The 21,057-nt window shown below is 36.7% G+C and overlaps 1 protein-coding gene across 2 annotated transcripts; it reads right to left on the reverse strand.

Moving 5' to 3' along the window:
* Positions 1–770: 770 nt before the first annotated feature.
* LOC117343159 (ribosome biogenesis protein WDR12 homolog) lies at positions 771–20,802 on the reverse strand. Of its 2 annotated transcripts, none has more exons than XM_033905481.1 (12): positions 20,694–20,802; positions 20,029–20,116; positions 18,702–18,812; positions 14,698–14,804; positions 11,326–11,441; positions 9,471–9,628; positions 9,122–9,167; positions 8,056–8,153; positions 7,463–7,603; positions 3,333–3,438; positions 2,902–3,034; positions 771–2,050 (listed from the first exon to the last, which is right to left on the reverse strand). In XM_033905481.1, exons 1-12 carry the CDS (start codon positions 20,741–20,743, stop codon positions 1,915–1,917), a joined length of 1,290 nt encoding a protein of 429 aa, XP_033761372.1. In that variant the 5' UTR covers positions 20,744–20,802; the 3' UTR covers positions 771–1,914. The 2 variants fall into 2 exon arrangements, with proteins under 2 accessions (XP_033761372.1, XP_033761374.1); XM_033905483.1 differs by having other exon boundaries at positions 18,702–18,805; positions 20,031–20,116; positions 20,694–20,801.
* Positions 20,803–21,057: the final 255 nt, after the last annotated feature.

Here is a 21,057-nt window from a genome sequence, read left to right on the forward strand (position 1 = left end):
CCAGGGAATTATTGACAAAATTCATTGTCTTGCTTTTACAGGCATCACTAGTACGGTTATCCCTGGGGAATTCATCCTGATCTATCGGAGTTACTTCCCTTACGGTTATCCCTGAGCCCCACTCGATTTGCACTCTTCTCCTTCTAGAATATATCTTCCGGTCACTCGATTTGTAGCTCTTCTGCTTCTGGAAGATCTTCCTCTTCCGTCTTGAAGCTGGAAGATTTATCTTCCAAGATGGAGGCGACCATGTTTTAAGTGTGCCAGTGATGAGTTTCACTAGAGAAGGATTTATGACGCATACATGCACGTGTTTGTGTCATGGTGTTTGAGAAAACTTAAAAACTTGTTTATTTTGGGTTATATTCTCCCGGTTAACTCGATTTACATATAACAGAATGCAATCTTCTTGGAAGGCTTCTCTTCCGAGAAGAGTGCAAATCGAGAACTCATTCTGATCTATCAGAATAACTTCCCTTCGTTTCACAGAGTACAGTTTATTATTAGATTGCTTGACAGGTGATGGGGTACAGGTTAATTCATTTGAGTAAATGTATCGTGTTCCTAAGATACTGATCATTTTATACTTTGCTAGGGAGATTTTCTCTTAAAACCAATTTGGTTTGTTAGTAAAGAGTGGCTCGATGTTTGATCCAAATTGCAAATTACATAGGTGAAGATTGTATCATATGGAACTGTAGTTTAAAACACAAGATAAGTTGTTTCAGGTTAACGGTAATGTATGTTCCAAATAAACCAGAAGATACTGCCTTGATTTATAAGTTTTATTAGCAATTTCATACAGACACTGACCCACTCTCCTTACACCAATGTTCACCCTTTCGCACATTGTGCGGACAAAACTAGTCCTTCCCTACATACTCCAGAACTAAAACAAATACATTGTATACACTTTCTGAACACAAAATCTGATTTTCTTCCATGAATACTGATGTACAAAATTGTATATCACTTCTATAATACGCTATGCCCACATTACCAAATGTGAAGAGCTCAATGATAGTAACAAGTAGTCTTTAACAAATATTGTTTATACGTGTATCAGAATTGCTCTTATTGAGAGAATGCCATACACCTGCTGTCTTGGTGAATCTGCCTATGCGAGAAGAAAGTTTTCATCAGCAACTAAAACACACCTAATTCTGCAGTGTCGAGAGATTCATACAATTTGGATTTACTGCCCGGTATAACTTTAGACATCTGCTATCATTTCGATATGCTTGTTTACCGTATCATAGAGATGACTATACAGTCATGTTAAGACAACATCCCCAATATGATCAGTTTTCTTAGTATACAGGTTTGTCCAAATGTTTTTTTGTCTGAAAATGACTGCAAAAAGGCCCTCTGAAAATATCATTATTTTTTCAAGATTTTGCACTATTACCAGTACATAAGCTATATCACGGCTGTTTATCACGGTACAAGTGGACTAGAGTTTATGAAATACCAGTAATGATGGACCTCATGATTTATGTTGCTTTTGGATGAGTCTTGTCGAAGACTTTCCAAGGACTGTAGTAATATGTACATGTCTGTCAAGATTTGTGCCTGAAATGTTTTAAATTGGAATTGAAAATTGACAAACTGGTTTGTATGCATTAACGAACAGGCCCCTGGTCTACATATCTATTTAGGTAAACAGCCTGTTACAGTGTTATGATAATCATTAAGATGGCTATAACATTCTGATAAGTTGGTATAAACTCCGATTTCTATCCATGTTTCTGAGAAACTTTGTTATTAGCCTTTTTCCTTTAGCTGTTGAATGTAATTGTCCATTGGCTGTGCCCTTTTTCATTAAGCACCTCGTGTGAAATATACTGGTAAACTGCACTATCCCTCATTGATTCCCTCAGATGATGATAATTCAATTGTTGATCCTGTAAAATTTCAGCTGGTGGCGTTGTATTGATAAACCTTGAGATGATTATCAGCCCCTCCTGATAACATCAGACTAGGTATTGACCAATCAACAGAAAGAATTTTCTCCTCATGTCCAGTCATGTTGTACAGCGGGACTTTTGGGCTAAAACAAGAACATTTCCTTAATCTTAAACAGCATATACTTGTATATACCTGAAGATTTAACTTTTAATTAAAAGATTATCTATCTAACAGCAGAACTGCCAAGAGAAGTGATTTGATCAAAGTACATGTAATACCATATGATCAGACCCATTCTCTCTCCAAGCCGATCATGCATAAATAGGATATCTTCATTTTTGGAGACTGTTACAGTAGATGTAAAATTGCCAACAGGAGGCCATCTTGGATTTTGTCATTTGAAATTTGGTATTGACAATTCTAAAAATTACTGGAAGGATATTTATCAAACATGATGGCCATCTTGGATTTCTGACCAACTCAGAAAATAACAAAGTTGGTCAGAACCATCTCAGGATTGTTGTTAGAATTTATGAAAATTTTGAAATATTTTCTTTAAGATGAAGAACTTTAAGAAATAGATGTTTCTCAATCATGTTACAAAATTGATGTCATGGCTACCAAGTAAAGCTTTCCCAGGTAAAAAAATAACACTGTTGGCCCCTTCCTTAACATCTTCAACAATTTTCAGCTCAATGGCACCATTAAAAAGTGAAGAAGTTTAAAACGTAATTTTCAAGATGGTGGCCATCTTGGATTTTTGACTGACCCAAAAAATAACAACATTTGATTTTGGTGAGGGCCATCTCAGGATCATTTTCAGCAAGTTTGACTCCCATAGGTGGAACTTGAGAAGGTTGAAATGTAAAGTTAACATAGGGAGCTCAGAGGACCGTGGACAATGACAGACGAACCATGATGGTTGTTTTCAATTGATCATAATTATCTTTTTGTCAGAGATGTAGCCTCTTTAAAAACAGGTAAAATCCTCACCTTCTGGTATCCCACATCTTCATGATGTTGTCGTAAGATCCGGAAATGAAATGATTTCCGTTCTCCTTTGACCAGGAAACACTAGAAACCCATCCATTGTGCGAGGTATATGTACATTTCACTATCGACCCCTCTGTAACAAATGGCAGATTTGGTCATGATTCATTCATATAGAATTGAATAAAATTACAAGTATAAAGATTTCATATGAACAAAATAGAAACAGTGTTGAATGAAAAAAACAAACCATGATGTTTGACAAGAGGACATGTGGTTCTGAAACCTTCTCAAGGATTGAAAAACTTTTTTAGGAACTGGTACCCTTGTGGAAAAGATTCGTGCTATCAGACATAACTGTGACTATATGGCCATCTTTTTTCTAACTTTAAGAAATGGTTCAATAGAATGTAATCAGTCACTGTATCACATACCTGAAGCCCTGGGGTCCCACAATCTTATATGCCTGTCTGCAGAGGCAGTCACAACCTGGCGGTTCAGTTCCGAGTAAGACATATCTAGGAACACCTTGGAACTTTGCTGTTGGAAAATGGAGAAATCAAAATAACGGTAAACAGGAAGGATAAAAGTCTCCAACATTTAATTGTGTTATATTTCATTCAACACATCAATGATGCACTAAATGTAAGCTGTGGCAGATGGTATTTAGAATTTGTTTTCTTCCCAGTAATGGATATCTGGTCATGTGATTAAACACCTAATTCATAAAGGCTTTAAGAGGCCCAATGGGTCTGTATTGCTCAACTATTAATCAGCATTTGACACTGTTCCAAATAGAAGACTAGTAAAACAAGAGGCCCAATGGGCCTGTATCGCTCACCTGGCTCTACAGCAAATTTGCAGTTGATTGAGGTCATTTCTACAGATACTATGCTGATAACCAATTTATTCAAATACAGTAAAACACATTTAGTACGAACACGCTTATAGCGATTTTATGGATATTGCGAACTGATCCCGATTCCCCAGCTTTTCTCCCTCTTACTTCTATGTAATTCTGTATTTATATTGCGAATTTCACATAGCGAATTATTGTCTATAACGAACCAATTTAGCGGTGCCGTCGGCTGAAATTCCATGTTATTTTAACACTATAGTACAAACCCATCTCCAAAGTCGGAGTCATGCCCTGGTGATCACGACGGTGTTTTCAATAGGCACCCGAGGGCACGTTTCAGGGTATATATTTGTTCGGCTATAGCTATTGAATCGGTGAGTTATGTTTTCGATGACCTCTGAATAAAGTGAGTTGTTTTGTCGATGTTTATGTCAAATTGTTAATCCATTCTTAGATGTCTTATTAGTGTGTACACAGTACATGTATGTTTCGCAATGGCTTTATCATCAAGCGATTGAGAGCTAGTGAAAACGAGACTTCCGGGGTAAAGGTCACCGCGACCGATTTCGTCAGTATTGATGCAGATGTTGTAAAAGACGTTATGAACGTTTTGGAAAGTGAAGACGAGGAGAAAATAGAGACAGAGGAGGAACATTCCGTAAACAGTGGTGCTACGGCGAGTGATTATTTACACGAGATAAGCCATTTTTTGGAGTCCCAAAATGATATGTCAGATGTTATTAGTACTTTGTACACACTTGCCTCACACGAAAAGTTTCGGCAGAAAATTATAACTGACTTAAAATAATGAATCGCTTTTAATTTGTACATGCTTGTAATTTTATTTTCATATTTTCATACAGCGAAGTTTTTAGGAAAAAGAAATAAAATTCGTAATACACGTAATACGAACTATCTATATAACGAACTGATTCAGTTGGTCCCCTGGAATTCGTTATAACCGTGTTTTACTGTATCAGAGTAAGCTTGGTTTATTCATGTCAATAAATATTCTAGTCCTTCATTCCAGCATACTATTGGCCTAATATCAGGTCTTGGTGACTCTTGGCTACGGCAAGATTTTAAAAAATTTCACCCCTGTGACCTTGAATGTAGGTCAATGTCATTCAGTTGAACAAACTTGGTAGCCCTACACCCTAGCATGCTACAGACAGGCCCAACCTCAAGTACCTGAGCCTCTTGGTGTTTGAGAATAAGTAGTTTGAAGATTATAGCCTATTTGACCCATGTGACCTTGAATGAAGGCCAAGGTCATTTATTTGAACAAAGTTTGTAGCCCTTCACCCCAGCATGCTACAGGCCCAATATCAAGTCCCTGGGCCTCTTGGTTATTGAGAAGAAGTCGTTTGAAGATTATAGCCTATTTGACCCATGTGACCTTGAATGAAGGTCAAGGTCATTTATTTGAACAAACTTTGTAGCCCTTCACCCCAGCATGCTACAGGCCCAATATCTAGTCCCTGGGCCTCTTGGTTATTGAGAAGAAGTCGTTTGAAGATTATAGCCTATTTGACCCATATGACCTTGAATGTAGGTCAAGGTCATTTATTTGAACAAACTTTGTAGCCCTTCACCCAAGCATGCTACAGGACCAATATCCAGTCCCTGGGCCTCTTGGTTATTGAGAAGAAGTCGTTGGAAGATTATAGCCTATTTGACCCATGTGACCTTGAATGAAGGTCAAGGTCATTTATTTGAACAAACTTTGTAGCCCTTCACCCCAGCATGCTACAGGCCCAATATCAAGTCCCTGGGCCTCTTGGTTATTGAGAAGAAGTCGTTTGAAGATTATAGCCTATTTGACCCATATGACCTTGAATGTAGGTCAAGGTCATTTATTTGAACAAACTTTGTAGCCCTTCACCCAAGCATGCTACAGGACCAATATCCAGTCCCTGGGCCTCTTGGTTATTGAGAAGAAGTCGTTGGAAGATTATAGCCTATTTGACCCATGTGACCTTGAATGAAGGTCAAGATCATTTATTTGAACAAACTTTGTAGCCCTTCACCCCAGCATGCTACAGGCCCAATATCAAGTCCCTGGGCCTCTTGGTTATTGAGAAGAAGTAGTTTGAAGATTATAGCCTATTTGACCCATGTGACCTTGAATGTAGGTCAAGGTCATTTCTTTGAACAAACTTTGTAGCCCTTCACCCCAGCATGCTACAGGCCCAATATCAAGTCCCTGGGCCTCTTGGTTATTGAGAAGAAGTCGTTTGAAGATTATAGCCTATTTGACCCATGTGACCTTGAATGAAGGTCAAGGTCATTTCTTTGAACAAACTTTGTAGCCCTTCACCCCAGCATGCTACAGGCCCAATATCAAGTCCCTGGGCCTCTTGGTTATTGAGAAGAAGTTGTTTGAATGAAAAAGTTGACGCCGGACGGCCGGATGGACGGACGACGGACGCCGCACCACGGCATAAGCTCACTTGCCCTTCGGGCAGGTGAGCTAATAAGTAAAACTAGAATCGAACAAGATTTCATGTCAATCCATACAGTTACTCGTTTTTGTCAAATCGGAACCCCTGAGTCAAGGTAAATAATGAGCACACTTAATGGAAGCCTGTTACTTCTGGGGCACCGCAAGGATCAGTACTTTGTCCCATTTTATTGGTTATGTATGATAATGTCAGTTTGTTGAATCCCTACAAAAATTCTTAGACAATGCAACATTTTAAACAATCTTCAAATATCTTGTAAGTAGTGGTGTACCGATAACCGGAAACATTGATTAAATCGAGTTGGACCCAAGATCGATTCGATAATCGATTTTGCACTTAAAAGATCGATTGTGAAATTTGGCTATGAATAGATCGTTTCATATGTTTCTAATGTGAATGGCTGAAGTTATTCAGATACGTACCGTTGTTATGAATGCTTTTATTTTCAATAAACCAAAATAAAACATCCATTTCGCTTGTTCTTGTTATGTCTCGCTTGAACTACGCCGGCATTCAAGCGTTGTAGCTACCTTACGTAATCGTGGTCGGTGCAGCGTTTTGTACAAGGCTATACTAATTTGCTAATATATGACGGAATCCGGACTTTCCAGAATTTATTTAACACGTGGTCGGACCTAATTAAAAACCATTTCCAGCCGATAATCGATTATCGATCGATCTTGACAGCCCGATAATCGATCTTCAATATCATGGCGATTCCCAGCACTACTTGTAAGGACACATGGGGAATCTGCAAGAGCAGTTTGGTCACCTTACAGATCAAAATATGTAGACAAACTAGAAGGTGTATAATGCTGTGCTACAAAATGTCTACCAAGGATGGAAGGCCTAGAATATCCAGAAACAAATATGGATATTAAACCTACCAACATAATTATATAGGAGACTTCAGGGGACATGATGGATATGTACAAGATTGTAAACAGAATTTATGACAATGGATAAGTACAAGATTGTAAACAGAATTTATGACAATGGATATGTACAAGATTGTAAACAGAATTTATGATAGAGAGGCGATTACTTCTGTTAAGTTTTGGAGCGAAGGATGTGTATTTCAGCAAATACGTCATGAATACTCTTAAAATCAAATAGTTCAAAAATCTATCTCAATATCAAAGTATTTCAACACAGATTTCTCAATTAAGAATATAATATTATATCACCACGATTTGTAAAATAACATTCCTTCTATTGTTTTTATAGAAACTGAACTAACCAATAACGACTTCTCTTTGGCATCGTTCATGTCCCACAGTCTGATTGTGTGGTCCCAAGACACTGTACACAGAGTGGAGTCATCGAGCCACTCCATTCCAGATATACCCTCTGTATGGCCTTCCAATGTCAGCATCGGAACCTACAACACACCAAACAAGTGTAAAGTATGTTCTCGGGAGTTATACCAATAACAAACATCCTCTCGGGAGTTATACCAATAACAAACATTCTCTCAACACTACACATGGTCACTGCTTGCTCCATTACTTTAATTATAAGAATCTTGCATGTTCACTGGTTTCATTCAATATACAACCAAATTCAGCCAACTTACAATATATAATGATTATAACATTTCTCCAGGATGTGAATAGACTTTTTTGTAATTGTTTATTTATCAAATTTTTAAAAGAAAATTGTATAAAATCAGTCACCCATCAATATTCTCGTCGAAACTTATATATCATATTTCATCTCAACATTACAATTGACTGATAATTATTATATTATGCATCATCATCATCATCATCATCCAATACTACACTGGTTATAACAAATTTGGTTTTGAATCTAAATCGAAGCTTCACCTACCCTTGTCTGGCGAGATTTGCTGCCCGTTTTCTTTTTCTTTTTAGGCCTTTCTTCATTCTCATCTTCATCATCATCCACATCTCCAGTACTTGTAAGCTCTAGAAACAAAACAAGACATCAGTTTATGAAGTAGGCAGGTATGAAACTTTCATCTGTAAAAATCTCAATATTTTTTCAAAATTTTCAAGGAAGTAAATCCATAGTCAGGAATAACAGTCTCCAGGAGGTTATATAATGGAGACCGTCACACGAAAAAGAAACAGATAAAACAATACATTTTATACAGATTGGTATATATATGAAGGATCTTTAATGAGTCTTCATTTCCTCAGAGATTTTGTAAAACAATCAAGTCAAAGAAATTTTGGTTTTTCTTTGGAAGTTGCGGACTTTTTATATATCACAATCATTTTACCTCTGCTAAATACAGAAAAATTTTGACAGGTTTTAAAGTTAAATGTGGAGGACATAATCAAATGGAAACAGACATTGTGTTGTGTATGTTTGATTCCTGTTCATTGTCAGTATTATAACATTAGAATCAATTTCTGACTGGCAGAGTCAATGGAAATTTCTCCAGGGTATGTTATACTAGTGACGTGTGCAAAAATATTACACCGGGGGGTGGGGTGGATAACAGTCCATTTATGTGATAAACGTGAATAGGTTTTCATATATCACAAGCAGTACTGGATTTCGTGTGAATCTAGGCGACACTTGGTCACTTTCATCAGGCAAATGACCTGCGAGGATATGTTCACTGAGGTTTGAAGTGAACAAGGTTGTTATCATGTGTGGGGTAGCTGAAAAGATCTGTGGATTTATATTGCAAATTGATATACATGTACTTCAAACTGTACATATACTGTATTTATAACAAGAATACACAAAGGAAAACAACCCTTATTATGAACATATCTTAACAAACTGGATATCCAGCTTTTCATGGCTATGAAGTGGTTAGTTATATCTCAAAAACATGTAACATGTGCATGTTTTTCTCATGATATGAGGACTAAAATGATCTATAAAGCAAGAATATGAAAGTGTCTTTCGTTTAACTTACCTGCAGACCACAACTTCAACATCCGATCCCAGGATCCGCTACAAAACTAAATACATCACAAAGTCACAGCATGGTAGCCACAAAACATATAAGTGAATTATCTACAATATGGCAGCTCCAAATTAGATCAATCAGAAACCTGTTGTCTTGTACGCAACATTTTTTTCCCCTCAAAAATACAACAGGTAATGTCAAAATATCAGAATTGTAATTGTTGTATAAAATTGCCCTATAATAATTAAATCACATTCCTTGCCTGTTGTTCAATCCTATTTTTGTAACACTTTGAATAACATTTTTATAAAAGAATAAAACTCTATAACTTAGTTGTTGGAGTCTAATAATTTACCATGGTTTTAGACGAGTTGACCGCTAAACAGTCAACACTTCCAGCATGTCCTCGACAAGAGTTGATGCAGTCCACTTCATTTTTCTCTCTGTTCCAGGACCACAACAGTATTGTCTGGTCATGTGATCCTGATATAAAGCTGCTGATTGGTCCATCATCTTTTGGAAATATGAAATGATTATTGAGACAATGATAACAACCCATATATGGACTCAAATAGACTGTAACTTTAATATGCTGTAAGAGATATTCAAATGATTCAGCAACTATGTTAGGTGCCACAGTAGTATTCGTTACTGCATTCTTCTGTATTCTTTGCACATATAATCTCTATTTCATTAAAAAATCCTTGTTATGGTATATAAAATATACAAGAGATCCCAGAGGGATCTTGGCGCCCACCATTGAATGATCTTTATAGGTTCCATGTCAGATTGATCTTTTCTCTACTTTTCCCTTCCTCTAAGTCTTACTAATCTGTGTAAATTCAGAAACAGCCCTCTAGTACTTTTCAAACAAGGGGAACCTATATATAAGATTTAGCGATAATGGCTGTCTGTCGGCCATGTTGTTTTCGGATTGGTCCCAAAATGCAATACCAGGGACCAAGGGGAACCTACATATGAAATTTAAGAAAGATCCCTTCAGTACCTTCTGTAAAATAGCGATAACAAACTTCAATTGTCAAAATCCAAGATGGCTGCCTGTCGGCCATGTTGTTTTCCGATTAGTCTCAAAATGCAATATGCATAACTAGGCACCAAGGGGAACCTACATATGAAATTGGAGAAAGATCCCTTCAGTACTTTCTTAGAAATAGCGATAACAAGTTTCAATTGTCAAAATCTAAGATGGCTGCCTGTCGGCCATATTGTTTTCCGATTAGTCTCAAAATGCAATATGCATAACTAGGCACCGAGGGGAACCTACATATGAAATTTCAGAAAGATCCCTTCATTAGTTTCTGAGAAAGAGCGATAACAAACTTCAATTGTCAAAATCCAAGATGGCTACCTGTCGGCCATGTTGTTTTTCGATCGGTCTCAAAATGCAATATGCATAACTAGGCACCAAGAGGAACCTACATATGAAATTTGAGAAAGATCCCTTCAGTACTTTCTGAGAAATAGCGATAACAAACTTCAATTGTCAAAATCCAAGATGGCTGCCTGTCGGCCATGTTGTTTTCCGATTGGTCTCAAAATGCAATATGCATAACTAGGCACCAAGGGGAACCTATATATGAAATTTGAGAAAGATCCCTTCAGTACTTTCTGAGAAATAGCGATAACAAGAATTGTTTACGGACGGAGGGACGGACGGACGGACGGACGGACGGACGGACGGACGGACGGACGGACGACGGACCACGGACGCAGGGCGATTTGAATAGCCCACCATCTGATGATGGTGGGCTAAAAATGTTTATATTCAGTGATGGATATTGCTTTTTCACACCATGTTATCGGACATGTACATATAGTAGACAGTGAATTTGGGTCATCTATGTCATTGTCTATATCGGTAAATAGAAACAGTTATTTAAAGTCTAACCCCCTGAAAAGTCAAATATTTTACTTTGACCTGTAAGCTTCGACTTATCCATGTTTTACTGTATTACAAAGTAAATAACTCTTTTACAGATCATCCAACCAGTTGTTTTGTAAATATTTCTCCGAGATCATCAAACCAATTGTTTTGTAAGATTTCGCCTAGATCATCAAACCAGTTGTTTTGTAAGATTTCGCCTAGATCATCAAACCAGTTGTTTTGTAAGATTTCTCCGAGATAATCAAACCAGTTGTTTTGTAAGATTTCTCCGAGATAATCAAACCAGTTGTTTTGTAAGATTTACCTATGTTGATCCACTCTATTGCCTTGACTGGTGAAGTGTGACCAGGGATTGTCATCAGATCCTTTCCTGTCACATTCCAAATATGGATGGTGTTGTCATAGCAACCGGAGAGTATCCTGAATGAAACAAAATGAGTTTGAGTTGAGTGAGTTTGTCTACTGTCTTGAAGCTGAAGTGTGATGGTCTGTGACCTTCATCTTGACCTCTATTTATCTGAACTGCACTTACTAACATGAACGAATTGGTTACATGGGTTCCAAGAAAAACATGTATAGGATGGAGGGAAGGCACTTCAATAAATTACATGTGGTTGGGTGGGTTCAAATTAAATTCACAACTATGGGTTGATGGAGTTTGAAATAAATTCATTCTGTTGTTGGGTGTATGTGAAGTGTACTATTTTTTACATTAAAATTGCTTCCTTAAATGGGTACCGTTCACAAAAAAGTGGATATATAGGAGGGTCATCAGAACATTAAATCATTTCTATAGGTGGGTCCCCTAATTTCAAAGTGCCTTCCCCCAGTCCAATATATATATACAACTGTATATGTTTTCCTGGAACAGCCCTTAGTATAAATCTATCATTTAGTATAAATTTAATATCAATTGGGCATTCCGTCATTGAAATCAATGAATGCTATTACAAGAGATCCCAGAGGGATCTTGGCGCCCACCATTGAATGATCTTTATAGGTTCCATGTCAGATTGATCTTTTCTCTACTTTTCCCTTCTAAGTCTTACTAATCTGTGTAAATTCAGAAACAGCCCTCTAGTACTTTTCAAACAAGGGGTACCTATATATAAAATTTAAGATTTAGCGATAATGGCTGTCTGTCCGCCATGTTGCTTTCGGATTGGTCCCAAAATGCAACACCAGGGACCAAGGGGATCCTACATATGAAATTTGAGAAAGATCCCTTCAGCACTTTCTTAGAAATAGCGATAACAAGTTTCAATTGTCAAAATCTAAGATGGCTGCCTATCGGCCATGTTGTTTTCCGATTAGTCTCAAATTGCAATATGCATAACTAGGCACCGAGGGGAACCTATATATGAAATTTAAGAAAGATCTCTTCAGTACATTCTGAGAAATAGCGATAACAAACTTCAATTGTCAAAATCCAAGATGGCTGCCTGTCGGCCATGTTGTTTTCCGATAGGTCTCAAAATGCTTTAAGCATAACTAGGCACCAAGGGGAACCTACATATGAAATTTGAGAAAGATCTCGTCAGTACATTCTGAGAAATAGCGATAACAAACTTCAATTGTCAAAATCCAAGATGGCTGCCTGTCGGCCATGTTGTTTTCCGATTGGTCTCAAAATGCAATATGCATAACTAGGCACCAAGGGGAACCTACATATGAAATTTGAGAAAGATCCCTTCAGTACCTTCTGAGAATTAGCAATAACAAACTTCAATTGTCAAAATCCAAGATGGCTGCCTGTCGGCCATGTTGTTTTCCGATAGGTCTCAAAATGCTTTAAGCATAACTAGGCACCAAGGGGAACCTACATATGAAATTTGAGAAAGATCCCTTCAGTACCTTCTGAGAAATAGCAATAACAAACTTCAATTGTCAAAATCCAAGATGGCTGCCTGTCGGCCATGTTGTTTTCCGATTGGTCTCAAAATGCAATATGCATAACTAGGCAGCAAGGGGAACCTACATATGAAATTTGAGAAAGATCCCTTCAGTGCTTTCTGAGAAATAGCTTTAACAAACTTCAATTGTCAAAATCCAAGATGGCTGCCTGTCGGCCATGTTGTTTTTCGATTGGTCTCAAAATGCAATATGCATAACTAAGCAGCAAGGGGAACCTACATATGAAATTTGAGAAAGATCCCTTCAGTACCTTCTCAGAAATAGCGATAACAATTTTCAATTGTCAAAATCCAAGATGGCTGCCTGTCGGCCATGTTGTTTTCCGATTGGTCTCAAAATGCAATATGCATAACTAGGCAGCAAGGGGAACCTACATATGAAATCTGAGAAAGATCCCTTCAGTACTTTCTGAGAAATAGCGATAACAAGAATTGTTTACGGACGGACGGACGGACGACGGACCACGGACCACGGACGCAGGGCGTTTTGAATAGGCAACCATCTGATGATGGTGGGCTAAAAATAAAAGTAAATGGAAATCTTGTATTTTTCTCAACTAGTAAAAGTTATAAACTTGACTGTAATACAACACTCAAGATGAAAAATAGCCCAGTTTCATACAAACGTAAGTTTTTGCAAATCTAACTTAGACCGAAGTGCGAAAATTAATCACCACCAATGACTATAAATATAAAACATGTGCAGAAAAGTTTATGGACAAAAAAAAATGAAGGACACAGTTCTACAAGGCAGTGATTAGCTAATGGGTCACTGAAATCAGAATCAACCAGAAAATGAGGGCATAACAAGATAGTGAACGTCATGAAAAGTCGTATAAATATCGGCAACCAGAAGGAAAGATGGAAGAGAGCAAAGTTGATCAAGATGAACGAGGAATTCACATTGCTTCTATGGTATACTTGACTCGACAGCCTGACAAGTTTGTAATGAAGTTATTTTCGAAGTTATACTTGCTACCGTGCTAAAAATCACCAACGTTAAAACTAAATATTACCTCACTAAACCAAAATGAATGATTTACCAAGTATATTGTGTAATTGTATTATTGGTACTAAAAACATCTGTAGTAATTTCCTTCTTTTACAGTCATGTCTAATGTTTTGTGTATACAACACGTTTGTGCTCTGTGGTGCTCCTATCAATATGACTGTGTGCATGTGCAAGTCCATTTTTGTGTGTACTATTTTTAATGTTTTTTAATTCGAAACTCATTTACTAGCTATGTATGTTACCATAACATAAGTAATCAAGGGAAAATGAACTATAATTGGGGTTTATCATACCCCAATAAACGATACGCCAACATCATTGGCCATGATGTGATTTGTTTACGGTTGTGGTGTCATGTGATTTCTAAATAGAGTGGAGGAGGCATGGCAAAATATTCCAGTGCGGATGCACAGCGGAGGAAATTTGTGGATACTCAGCACAAATATGATATTTATTCCATCACAGTTAGTCATAAATATGAGTGTAAGCTTCTTTCTTTTATTAATCTTATAAATTACAAATTATAAATTATTGTATAACTCATATCTTCATTTTGAATGAAGGAACTCTCCTTTAAGTTTAAATCTAATATTAATCAAATATTGTGTTTGTAGCTTATCTTTAGTATAAATCTAATATTTTATATAAATCTTATATCTAGTATAGATTTAATATTTAGGATAAGTTTTCTGTACATTCTTGCTTCTGTAAGTATATAAACGAAAGCAATGCCTGTGTATGGTACACCTACCAACTTTTACCACCACGGATACAGCTGACCCAGTCATTGTGTAACAGAGTATCCTCAGGTTTTGGTGCTGGGTGACGTACATCATACTCAATTTCTGTGATCTCTTCCTGTACCAGAAAACAAAACCCATAAAACACAGAACACAATACATTACTTTCTTTCTAAAACAAACAACATTGGAAAGTTTTTCATTATTTCTACTGTTACAACATCGTCATAAAAAGAAATAAAAGAAATCCAATATTGATGTCCACCATTGGTCTTTCCTCTTCAACAGTTAATAGCATGAACATCTTTTGTTACAGCAACATGGGATGTAGACTACTGAGTCATTGGTGTATTAACTTGCAGAGTTTCCATTTAAATGAGCGTAAATCGACGCAGAAAATCTTACATTGACGCAAAGAAAAAAAAACGAAAGTGTCACACTGACGCACTGCAGACAAACCTTATTTCTCTTCTAGTTAATTGCTGCGATGAATTTTGATGATTATAGGAAACGGTTGTGTCATAAAATAAATAAATTCTTATAGGAAACGGTTGTGTCATAAAATAAATAAATTCTAAGTGTTTTTGGAGATAATTCGCATTTGTTATGTTTACGTTCACTCGACTGCCTACATTCTCCCGCAGAGTGTTATATCCAATCAAATGTCTGCTTTCACTTTCGGCCAAACCAATCACGAAATAGGACGACCCCCCTCTAGAGAGGTATTGGTTGTATGTTGCTAAAAATAACACATACATGTGGTATAGAAGCATGGCTTCAACGCGACAGCCAACACTTTTTGGATTCATGAAAAGGCCACATCCGGGCCGCAGTGAAAGTCCTGAGAAAAAGAATCAAAGAATTGACAGGCCTAGTTCTACGGCGGAGAAATCGGAATCCGATGTTCCTAACAGTACTTCGACGCCATCTCGTAAAACAGTACGAAAAATGAATAACGCAGAGAAATGGAAGCAAGAATTCCAATGGCTAAATATTGTCAATGAGAAAATGACTTGTACGATATGTATCGACAATGCGTCTTCTTTTAAAAAAACGAACGCTTTTGTGAAGGGATCTGGTAACCTTCAACGGTCAGCGTTACTTCGACATGAGGAATCAGATGAGCACAGACTGGCAAAAAAAACGATGTCTGAACGGAGGTATATGGCAGCGGCAAAAAAAATTGTCACTGAAAAATATGAACCTGTCCTTATGGCGCAGTTAAGGACTGCAGTATTTATGGCCAAAAACAACATTTCAGACAGACATTACTCTAGCCTAATTGATTTACAGGTATACTTAATTTTAATCAATACAGCTGTCAGCAATGTGATTACTGTAAATATTTCAAATGACATAAATAAAATAAAGTTTTAGTTAGTAGAAAGTTTAATGCAGTTGACAAAAATAATTTTACTGTAAAAAATTTCAGGATCAAAGATTATTTTAAAAAAAAATAACCCCCCCACACACAATGTTAATATTTTATCATCTGGCTTTTATGTAATCATGCCACAAGAATTAAAAAAATATAATATTGATCAAATTTTAGACAAGTAGATTCTAGATAAATTTTAATTTGCATTGACAGATTTTGAATTATAATTTTTTTCTTATTACAGTTATCAAATGGTGCATCAGTATTCACCTGTAGCAGTAAGATTTATACAGCTAATGATGCTGCAACACGCATGCAAAAGTGCCTTGCAGATGTGTGCAGACAGGAAATCCGTGTGAGGCTGGCTGGCACTCCGTATTTGGGCATTATGGTGGACGAAAGCCTTGACATTGCAGTGACAAAAAAATTGGTTATTTTTTGTAAAATTTTGCATTCTGGTACTGTTAAAGTAGTATTCTGTGCTAATGTTGAAGTAAAGGATGGGAAAGCAGAAACAATTTATAATTCAATTGTAGATTTTCTCAATGACATGAATGTTGATATAAGTAAAGTTTCCGGGATAGGTACAGACGGTGCAAGTGTGATGACCGGCCGTGTTCAAGGAGTTGGGGTAAAAATGAAAGCAGACAATCCAAGGATTGTACATATCTGGTGTGCTGCTCACAGGTTAGCTCTTGTAGCACATTGGGCTGCAAAAAAATCCCATTTCTGGACAGAGTACAGGAAACAATGATTAACATTTACAATTTTTACAGTTATTCTGCAGTGAGGTATAACAAAATCAAAGAGCTCACAAAAATAATGAATATCCATGTGAAACGTTTTAAGAAACCAACTCAGGTTAGATGGTTAAGTGTTTTTGAGGCAGTTGAAGCAATCCACAGTTCATTGTCTGTCTTGTACTTAAGTCTTGATCACGAGGCATCATCTGGTACTGGTGAAGGGTCAGCAAAAGCCAGAGGCATCAAAATTCTTATTCAAACATACAAGTTTTTAGCCACACTCTGTTTTCTGAAAGATGTTTTATTTAGTATCACTCGCCTTAGCAAAATTTTTCAGCATGATGTGATAGATATTGGTAAAATGGATGTTATGCTCACATCAACACGTCAACACTTGCAGAGTTTTAAAGCTACAACCCCACCTGAGCTTGATGAACTGAAGACATGCTTAAGTCAACACACTGAGTTTAAGGGCAAAGAACAATGCTGTTGAGAAAAGGGCATTTGAGAGTTTAAAAGACAAATTTCTTGAAAACTTAGAGTCTCAGTTTTCTGCCAGATTTCCAGATGAAGATATGGTTGTTTTAAAAGACCTAAATACCATTCTTAACCCACAAAAGCTTCCAAGAAATGTTCAGGAAATTCATGATCATGGTGAAGAAAATTTGGAAAGGGTAATAACTTTCTATAGTGATGTCAGGGAAGTCAATGCCAATGACTTAAGAATGTCTTTCAGTCAATTCAAATATTTGAAAGGAAACCATAGAGAACAAACTCTACAACAGTTTTGCCTGAAACTTGTTAACGAGTTCAAAGATGTGTTCCCTTCATTTTGTGTTTTAGCTGAAATTCTGCTGACAATTCCAATAACCTCTGTACCATGTGAGAGAGGATTTTCAGTCCAGAATAAAATCATTTGTCCTATAAGGAATCGCTTGTCAGTTGACAATGTTGAAAACAAAACTCTGATACAAACAAGTGATTTGGATGTTGAAACTCTTTGTGAGGGTGCATGTGTCAAATTTCTGTCTACCTACAGATCAAAGTTTGATTCAAAGCAGCAATAAAATTTTCAACTTGAAACTGTCTTGTAGAATAGACTAGTAAGTTGGATCAACTTCAGTTACTTTGAACACTGTAAATTTCATTGACACTGCATGAAAAAATAAATCAGTATTATCCAATACAGGGCCATCAATTCATTAAAATTGTCCGTCTGATTATGATTTAGAATTCATTATTGATGTTACTTAGTTAGTAAATGAATTAAATCATACTTAAAAATATACATGAGACAACAAAAATGTGTTTGTTCTACTCTGTCGACCAGACATTATTAAAATGTACTTAATTTTAATTTTATCAGGCAGGGTAAAATTTACCCTCATAATTTTGCTCTGACCCTCTGTTGAAACAGCCAAAGGGTCAGATGACCCTTGAACAGAAAAAACACTGGAAACACTGAATTAAGTACCGAGTTACTTCCGGTAGTCCAATTGAATTCCGGATATTCAAACAGAACAATTCATTATCTGTATTCTTGGTGTTTGATTACAATACCAGACTTAATCATCACGGTCATGCTTCATTTAATTCTTTTAAAATATCTTATCAGTAATCTGGTAGATAACAAGGGTTTTTAATTTATCCAGTAAGCAATACATTTAAAACTCCACTTTGTCATTAGCCAAATAGTACATCGCCACTAACTCTACATATAAGATTACAGAAACTGTACCCACCAAATTATCCAGGCACCCTAAATACCAAATTACCCAGGCACCCTGAATACCAAATTATCCAGGCACCCTAAATTTAATCAGATGCAAAACTACCAAAACAAGTATAAAGTATTTTCAAATATTATGTATTAAAAAAAAAAATGTATACACACCATAGACTGGCCTTTGGATTCGAGATGCTTGCTGAGTGTAATTCGTAGAAATTCTCCATCAATAAGAAAATCAAAATCCACATTAGATGTTTCTCCACTTCCATCTGCAACGATTTATAAATAAAAAAAACAGTGATAATCCATTCCTTTAGGGAAAATATGTATGCTCAATTGTATGAACACTACCTGAATGTATCACTCTGCTCAACTGTATGTATTGGTTAAGGCCTAAGTGTTTATCAAATTACCCGATTCATTTATTGGGAATAAGTAACCACATACTTGTTTAACATTTGAATAAGATTACAGGAAAATGTAGCTTATCTGTCGGTCTTGAAATGGGAATGCAAATTTTACTACTTATTCCTTATTCCATTTTAATTTAAAACAAAAGTAATAAGTAGTATGTTCCTCTTCCTCTTTAAAAGTTGTCGGAAATTCTATAGTCACAAGTAAAAAAACTTCTTCTTTCCCTGTGAAAGGGATTTCACAACATTCACAGATCTAGACCTATTCTTTTGATATCTATTTCAACCATTTACTTGATGCCCTAAATATTCTTGATATTAGTTTTTTGCTTGTTTGTTTGCTGGGTTTATTACAATTTACCCCATGAACAGACAGGGCATTTTCAGACAGGGTCTCCTTGTAGTAGCTGGTGACTACCTCACTGAACAACATAGGGAGGCCAGTTACATGCCATCTAGAGAAATTTGGGTAGTGTCTTGCCCAAGGACAGAACACAACAGCACAGACCGGTCTGTTTCTCAGCTTCCTGGGAAACATAAACCGACACTGGTAGGGAGCGTCCAACCACACACATTTGATCTTCATCTGAGGCTACGTGGCTGGCACTCTAATTGACAAAGCTGTGATGTGTCTCAATTGTGATATTTAATCCACAATTCACTGCAGTTTGATATCAACTGTTATGTAAGTATTCATGCCTTGTGTTACAACATGTAGTAGTGATTTTCAAGTTAACAATTTTTATAGAATAGCTCTCTCTCTCTATATATATATAGCTAGCTAGAATTAAAGAGTTTAACAAAACAAGGGTTAGTCTAATTAATGTTATATACATCTCTAATTTAATAGAAATTGAAGCAAATCTTTCCTGCAGTTTTTCCCTATCTGTAAGAATTACTTCAAGAATAAAATCAAAATGCTGCAGAAAAATTCTTGTATACATGTCAATGTTGACCGTGACCTTTAATCTTAAGATAACAACTGACAGTATTAAGATTTCACACGTATTATAATTACTATTAAATCTCAAGTAATAAACACAATCATGTTGTACTTTCCACAGACAGATAATATATATACCTTGTAGGATACTGTTAATGAGCGCACTGAGCTCCTTTGTTCCAACATCAACTGGCACAGAGAAGGGAGTGTACGGTACAGTATACCTGAAAACATAGAAATTGTTATTATTTAATTTGAATTTAAAGACTTTCAATTACCACTCTTTATTAAAGCTTCTTTTGTGGTGACAGCACTTTTAAGTGACTACCCAGAGCTGCACATCTACGGCATGTAACATGTACAGATTACCCAGAGTTTCCTCTGGCCCCGACTCCATGTAGACATGGTATCAGAGGCCAGAGGATACTCGGGCTAGTAACACTAACACAGTTTTCGTCGCCCAGCTGGGAAATTCAATATGGTTACAAAAGCTGCCGACGGTCATCACGTCGAGTAATCTTACAGAATCATATACACCTAAATACGTATAAAAGGTCGTTCTCCGCGTGATTGCATCGACGGATCTTCGACGCCTGTCAGAAGTTCCTCGCCGTTATGAACCTCTAGTTAGAGTTTTCTGAACATTGTTGTTGTACCGAAACAGATCACATGTTATATTACATGCCAACGTTCTTATGAACCCTATTAATCTAATGGCAATCAAATCAAAGATATATTTATATTATATATAAATTCCACTTCAGAAATCCACGCGACTGTTATGTTTTTGTTTATACATACCCTGATTTGGTGATAAACCGAACTTGCACGTGTGGTGTGTTGGCCGCCATGTTGTATACTCTTTCGGACCTCCTCGGGCTCCACCCTGTCTGTTATTTGCTGCTTGTTTGTTCGGATGAAATTTCATGTTTTCGTTTCCCTTTCTATGGAAAGCACTCGTCACATCTCGGCTGATTCCGTACCTACACCAAAAAAACCCAGTGCGACATAGGCGACTTTAACGCATTTTGCGAAATGTTTTAAGCGATTTTTTTAATGCAGAAATCCTTTGTAATTGAGCATAATCGAACCAAAATGGACTAGGTTGTAAACAAAGCGACTTAATTCTGTTTGCTTCAAAGAGGATAATTTCCGTCTTTTAGGT

Source organism: Pecten maximus, chromosome 15, assembly GCF_902652985.1.
Source record: "Pecten maximus chromosome 15, xPecMax1.1, whole genome shotgun sequence".
NCBI lineage: Eukaryota > Metazoa > Mollusca > Bivalvia > Pectinida > Pectinidae > Pecten > Pecten maximus.